This window comes from Oncorhynchus masou, chromosome 18 (assembly GCF_036934945.1).
Source record: "Oncorhynchus masou masou isolate Uvic2021 chromosome 18, UVic_Omas_1.1, whole genome shotgun sequence".
NCBI classification, from domain to species: domain Eukaryota; kingdom Metazoa; phylum Chordata; class Actinopteri; order Salmoniformes; family Salmonidae; genus Oncorhynchus; species Oncorhynchus masou.
Genome location: NC_088229.1, coordinates 50,602,303 through 50,609,983, shown reverse-complemented (window position 1 = coordinate 50,609,983; position 7,681 = coordinate 50,602,303). Strand labels below are relative to the sequence as shown.

Sequence of the window (7,681 nt, the reverse complement as noted above, 5' to 3'; positions counted from 1 at the left end):
ATGCATTTGAGGGGAAGGGGGAAAGAATAGAAAGACATGAACAGAAAGAGACTGACTCTGTGCCAGCTAGTTCTAAAAAATGGCCAGCTAGTCCTCATTGCTATAATACAATGCAACTTTGACATTATTTGTGCTGATCTGTGATGGATGAATAGATTCAGAGAGTGAAGGCCAAGGATTGGGTTGTGAGAGCCACAAAGAGAAAGGGATAGGGAAGGACGGAAAGAGAGAGAGAGACAGAGAGAGAGGGAAAGACAAGGAGGGAGGGAGCGAGGGGTAACGACAGGAAGACCCGTAAGCAACACCAATTATGACCCTTTACCAAGAGGAGAGAAGGGGAAATAGCATGTCTCCCTGTGTCTATCACTGCCTGAAGTACAATTAGTTTAATTATATGGAGAGAAAGTGAGTGTGTGAGAGAGGGAGAGAGAAAGAGGGGCAGACAGAGAGAGACTGAGGGGTGGGGGGGTTGACTGAGTGTGGGGAGTCGAGAGTGGAGTGTAGAGACAGAGAGAGACTGGGAGGGGGAGAGGGAGGGGAAGAAACAGACATACTGAGAGGAGAGAGAGACAGAAAGGGAGACTGGGAGACAGTCTGTACTGCATTGGCACTGGCTTGGAAAGCAAAATAGAACAGAAAAGAGAGAAAAAGGAAGCGAGAGTTTTTCTGGTGATCCTGGAACAACTGCAACACTGCACTGAAGGAGGAGGGAGGGCAAGTGGGAGGAGAGAAAGAGAAGGAGGGAGAGAAAGGAAAGACAGAAATAGTCACACACAGAAGCGCAAAACAGACTGTCAAGGAATATCTGTCAAGGAATAATTTTCCTTCCCGTTGAGTCACTCTATAATCTTCCTCCTCCAGCATGCCTTTGTTCTTCCTCCTCTCCTCTTTTTTTAAAATCTTAACTTGAACTATTCATGCATTAAATTTTGAATGCATCTTTCTCCTCTCCCTGACTCTCACTGTCTCTCTTTCTCCATCTCTCTCTCTCTGTCTTCCTCCCTCCCTTCTCCTCACCACCTGTTAGTCTTGATTCTCTCTTCACCGGTATTTCCAGTTTTACGGGGGAGTTTCACACTCACGCTAATACGAAGGTAAGTCCATACTTTTATCAGTGGATATTGCATTTTCATCTATTTCTAAGCTCTTTTTTGTGTGATTGCAAATCTTTCTTTTTTTTATCTTGATCTTTCGTTTATTCTATCACTCTGCTTATTTTACTGTCTGCATTCACTCTTTCCCCGCGTTGTCTGTCACATCCCCTCTACTCCTCTTTTTTCCCACTATCAGTAGGTCTAATGTGCAGTTTGTCAGTATTAGCTGTTTGAGCTGTCAATGTCTCCTCACTCAATGTAGTCGCCAGTGTGTGCGTTCACTTCACGTGACATTTACTCTCAACGATTGTCACCTGTGATTGTCACCTGTGCTACGCTGTGAAAACGAATACAGGAAAAACAATGTGTAGCCAAGTTGTAGGGTGTACCCACCGCACACACATGCACGTACGTACAGACACATATGCACATTCACACACTTTAAGTTTGATTTATTTAACTCTCTCTCTCTCACTCACACACAACTAGAGACTTGATGCTTTATCTCGCCCTCACACATATGCGCAATTTCTGGGTCTTTTTTGTTGTTGTATCTCCCTCTAACACACATGCCCCCCGCAACCCCTACCCCAGCTCCAATCCTGAAACAAACACACACAAAAGCACACACACGCTGGAAATAATTTGACTCTAATTGACAAGCGCTCACCGTGGTACTAGGAGGCTGAGTGAAACACAGACTATTAGGTTCTAATGAGTAGAGTGCACTGAACAATAATATCTGTCTCCACAGTATTATTTAAAGGTGAAAAGAGACTGCCGAGGGCCTATTTGTGTTCTATGAAAGACTGGAAAGAAAGTAACACACCACAGGTTGGGGGAAAGAAACACCAAAAAAGACTGACAGGGAGATCATTTGAAAGATAAAGACAGGAGGATGCAAGACGAAGGGTTGACGAATAGAGAGCGGAAAAGGGGGTGAGAAGATGAAAAGAGGAAAGTCGTGGAAGCGACCATGCATATGATATGATATGAGTCTAATTCAAGGTGAAAGAGCTAACTGAAGAAGGGAGAGGCAGGGTTGAGTTGGAAGGGGGACTCTTGTTGCTAAGAAGTTTTTCTGAGATGTTCTTGTCTGTCAGGGTGGATAAAGCCCTTTTTATTCAAGTTTGGACCTGAGAACTGGCTGTCCCATTAGGAGAACCCTTTGAAGAACCCTTTTTGGTTCCAGGTGCAACCCTTTTGCGTTCCATGTAGAACCCTTTCCACAGAGAAAGAAAATATATCCAAGAGTCAAGGTTGGATAATTACAGTATCTACAGGTCTCTAAATCTACAATTAGATGCCACCTCCATGCTAATAGGCTTTTTGGAAGGGTTTTCCAGAAGAAAATCCTTTATTGAGAGCAACCAACAAATGTACACACCTGGAGTTTGCTAAACGCCTGGAGTTTGCTAAACAGCATTGGCACTTGGATTGGAACCAGTGCTATTGGCTGATGAGAAGAAAAGAGAGCTTTTTGGTCATGCACAACAGTGGTGGGTTTGGCATCGAAAGAAAGATGCATATACAGAAAATAACCTCAAGCGCAATGATGGCAATCATCCATTTTCATCACCAGTAAGAAACAATTGGCTGCTAACAGCTGAGAACTTCTAGCTAACTGGCAAGCACGAAAACAGTCAACAACTTCGGGAGTAGAGAAAACCCTATAAATTGGCAGATCGCCCTCTAGTTGCGAAAGTAAGAACCACCGAAAATGCGGAGTCAAGGAAGAGAATAAGTATTCTGTAAAGGAAACATATATACAGTACCAGTCAAAAGTTTGGACACACCTACTCATTCAAGGGTTTTTCTTTATTTTTACTATGTTCTACATTGAAGAATAATAGTAAAGACATCAAAACGATGAAATATCACATATGGAATCATGTAGTAATCAAAAAAGTGTCAAAATATATTTTTGATTTTTCAAAGGAGCCACCCTTTGCTTTGATGACAGCTTTGCACACTTTTGGCATTCTCTCAACCAGATTCACCTGCGGTCCAACTCATCCCAAACCATCTCAATTGGTTTGAGGTCGGGTGATTGTAGAGGCCAGGTCACCTGATACAGCACTCCACCACTCTCCTTCTTTGTCAAATAGCCCTTACATAGCCTGGAGGTGTATTGGGTCATTGTCCTGTTGAAAAACAAATGATAGTCCCACTAAGCGCAAACCAGATGGGATGGCATATTGCTGCAGAATGCTGTGATAGCCATGCTGGTTATGTGTGCCTTGAATTATTACATATTCCATGTCTTCACTATTATTCTACAATGTAGAAAATAATACAAATAAAGAAAAACCCTGGAATGAGTAGGTGTGTCCAAACTTGACTGGTACCGTATATATTTTTTTAGGCACTCTAAGACAAAAGAAACCTGAGACAGTGTGTAAATGATAACACAGGGCAGGAAATTAAGAAATTGATTAAAATGCTTGAAGTGAATGCTGGAATTAAACAACAAACTATGCAAATGGAAAAAAAAGCAGTGTGCATAAAGGAAATAGACACCTGGCTCTATTAGATGTCTCTCTCTAATAAAGCGCCTGTTTGATTTGCGTTTTACAGTATTTATTTTACAGTTAAAGGAAGGTAGTCTCGCGTTGCCATATCTCCAAAATCATGTAATTGTCATGCCTCCCTTGGAGGTTTGGAGATTTTTGCATTGCAAAAACAGATCCACTTTGAAAGATCCACTGGGGACAATATTTCGATTGGATGTTACATTTCCAGTACCCTCCCACAACACGCCCATTGAAAGGGGTATTATGTTCGTCACTAATTTCCAACTGGGTAGGGCACATTTTGTAGAAAGTCTCTCTCCGGGAAGTTGTCAATTTATATTTACAACCTGAATTTTTCTCATTTCAACATACTGTAAATATATATATTTTTTAAATGTATTACCGTAAAATGTCAATTAAACGCTGAGTCTCAAATAGCTGCCTTTCCTTTTTAATAGCCGGGCAACAGCACACGTCAGCAAATAAACAAATGCCTGTTTTAAATAAATGCCCGGGCTAACTGAATTGTTTACAAGGTTATCATGAATTACCATGAATTGTTTTCAAGGTTTAACGTTTGATTTTTTTGTACATGAAAAAATTCCGTAATGACTTTATGGTAATCATCCATTTTTACCGCCAGTAAAAAAACTGCTAGCCATTGGCTGCTGACAGCTGAATACTGTTAACATGGCCCCAGATGAGTCAATTGATCGATGTCCCCCTAGATATGATGTGCATAAATATAATAGTCTTATCTCCAGCTGTTGTGACTCTTATGCATTAATGGATATTTGGAGAGTTCAGAACCCAGATGTCAAGCAATTTGCTTGGTTCAAACCCAATGGTCCCAGTAAATCAATAACTAATGATTGGCTCAGTCGGAAGTTTACATATACCTTAGCCATATACATTTAAACTCAGTTTTTCACAATTCCTGACATTTAATCCTAATAAAATGTCCTGTCTTAGGGCAGTTAGGATCACCACTTTATTTTAAGAATGTGAAATGTCAGAATAATAGTCGATAGAATGATTTATTTCAGATTTTCTTTCTTTCATCACATTCCCAGTGGGTCAGAAGTTTACATACACTCAATTAGTATTTGGTAGCATTGCCTTTAAAATCTTGAACTTGGATCAAACGTTTCAGGTAGCCTTCCACAAGCTTTCCGCAATAAGTTGGGGGAATTTTGGCCCATTCCTCCTGACAGACTGGTGTAACTGAATCAGGTTTGTAGTCCTCCTTGCTCGCATAAGCCTTTTCAGTTCTGCCCACACATTTTCTATAGGATTGAGGTCAGGGCTTTGTGATGGCCACTCCAATGCCTTGACTGTCTGATCCTTAAGCCATTTTGCAACAACTTTGGAAGTATGCTTGGGGTCATTGTCAATTTGGGAGACCTATTTGCAACCAAGCTTTAACTTCCTGACTGATGTCTTGAGATGATGCTTCGATATGTCCACATAATTTTCCATCCTCATGCTACCATCTATTTTGTGAAGTGCACCAGTCTCTCCTGCAGCAAAGCACCTCCACAACATGGTGCTGCCACCCCCGTGCTTCACGGTTGGGATGATGTTCTTCGGCTTGCAAGCCTCCCCCTTTTCCCTCCAAACATTACGATGGTCATTATGGCCAAATAGTTATATTTTTGTTTCATCAGACCAGAGGATATTTCTCCAAAAAGTATGACATTTGTCCCCATGTGCAGTTGCAAACCGTAGTCTGGCTTTTTAATTGTGGTTTTGGAGCAGTGGCTTCTTCATTGCTGAGCTGCCTTTCAGGTTATGTCGATATAGGACTCGTTTAAATGTGGATATAGATACTTTTGTACCTATTTCCTCCAGCATCTTCACAAGGTCCTTTTGCTGTTGTTCTGGGATTGATTTGCACTTTTCGCACGAAAGTACGTTCATCTCTAGGAGACGGAACACGTCTCCTTCCTGAGCGGTATGACGGCTGTTTATACTTGTGTACTATTGTTTGTACAGATGAGCGTGGTACCTTCAGGTGTTTGGAAATTGCTCCCAAGGATGAACCAGACTTGTGGAGGTCTACAATTGTTTTTCGGAGGTATTGGCTGATTTCTTTTGAGTTTCCCATGATATCAAGCAAAGAGGCACTGAGTTTGAAGGTAAGCCTTGAAATACATCCACAGGTACACCTCCAATTGACTCAAATTATGTCAATTAGCCTATCAGAAGCTTCTAATGCCTTGACATCATTTTCTACAATTTTCCAAGCTGTTTAAAGGCACAGTCAACTTAGTGTATGTGAACTTCTGTGAACTTCACTGGAATTGTGATACAGTGAGTTATAAGTTAAATAATCTGTCTGTAAACAATTGTTGGAAAAATGTATTGTGTCATTCACAAAGTAGATGTCCTAACTAACTTGCCAAAACTATAGTTTGTTAACAAGAAATTTGTGGAGTTTCATTGACTCCAACCTAAGTGTATGTAAACTTCAGACTTCAACTGTATGTCTGTAACACTTCCATTTCAGCTTCCCCTCCCACTGATCCTAGTGCCATATCTCTAGGTATTTAAAACCTATGATCCATAACTCTGTTAATAAGTGTTATTGGAAATGTACGCTGATCTTCTTAAGGATGAATCTTACTGGAAAGAGAAGAAATACGATTGACAATTTTTTTAACAGCACTGAGTTAAGCATGTACAGAAGTAAATGGGAATATCTCAAATTTAAGATCCGTGAATTTTCCATTTCTTTTACTAAAAAAAATGTTTTTCAGTGTATAAAACAGTCACTTTGATTCGGAAAGTATTTAGACCACTTGACTTTTTCTACATTTTGTTACATTACAGCCTTATTCTTAAATTGATTTAAAAACAAAATTCTCATCAATCTTCACACAGTACCCCATAATGACATAGCAAAAACTGTTTTTTAGAAGAAAGAAAAAAATATCACATTTACGTAAGTATTCAGACCATGTACTCAGTACTTTGTTGAAGCAACTTTGGCAGCGATTACAGCCTTGAGTTTTCTTGGGTATGACGCTACAAGCTTGGCACTTGGGGAGTTTCTCCCTTTCTTCACTGCAGATCCTCTCAAGCTGTTTACTATGGTGCTATCCTCAGATAATAGCATCGTTTGCTTTCGCTGAAAAGCCTTTTTGAAATCTGACATGTTGGCTGGATTCACAACAAGTGTAGGTTTAATTTAATATCTTGCATGTGTGATTTCATGAAAGTTTGATTTTTATAGTAATTTAGTTGAATTTGGCGCTCTGCATTTTCACTGGCTTTTGGCCACACTATCCCAGAGAGGTTTTTTAACAAGTAAATTTTTTTTATTAAGCTTGCGTTCAAATGCACCTACCACCCTGTTGCACACAACAAGCTCCAATCCCCCTGTCATAAGGGGAGTTCTGGCTCATTTAATCCTTAAAACCTCTAGTGACTCCCCATCCTGCATGAGGGAGCGTAATCATCGCCTGCCACTAATTAGCATAACGCAATGGACATAAATATTCCTAGAAAATATTCCTATTCATGAAAATCACAAATTAAATATATTGAGACACAGCTTAGCCTTTTGTTAATCACCCTGTCATCTCAGATTTTCAAAATATGCTTTACAGCCAAAGCTCAAATCAAATCAAATCAAATGCTAGACAAGCATTTGTGTAAGTTTATCGATAGACTAGCATAGCATTTTGTCCAGCTAGCAGCAGGTAACTTGGTCACGGAAATCAGAAAAGTAATCTAATTAAATTGTTTACCTTTGATGAGCTTTGGATGTTTTCACTCACGAGACTCCCAGTTAGATAGCAAATGTTCCTTTGTTCCAAAAATATTTTTTTTTGTAGGCGAAATAGCTCCGTTTGTTCTTCACGTTTGGCTGAGAAATCGCCCAGAAACTGCAGTCATGAAAACACCAAAAAAATATTCAAAATTAGCTCCATAACATCGACAGAAATATGGCAAACGTTGTTTATAATCAATCCTCAAGGTGTTTTTCAAATATCTATTCGATAATATATCCATCGGGACAATTAGTTTTTCAGTAGGACCGATTGGAGTAATGGCTACCTCTGTATTTTA

The 7,681-nt window shown here is 39.9% G+C and overlaps 1 protein-coding gene across 5 annotated transcripts in view; it reads left to right on the top strand.

The window, feature by feature from the left end:
* The first annotated feature begins 590 nt into the window (after positions 1-590).
* Positions 591-7,681, top strand: part of LOC135504746 (double C2-like domain-containing protein alpha) — an 88,904-nt gene continuing 81,813 nt past the window's right edge. For all 5 annotated transcript variants that reach the window (XM_064923584.1, XM_064923586.1, XM_064923587.1 and 2 more), the window contains exon 1: positions 591-1,094. In XM_064923584.1, coding sequence (XP_064779656.1) covers positions 934-1,094 — 161 coding nt within the window. In that variant the 5' untranslated portion in view covers positions 591-933. The remainder of the gene's footprint in view (positions 1,095-7,681) is intronic.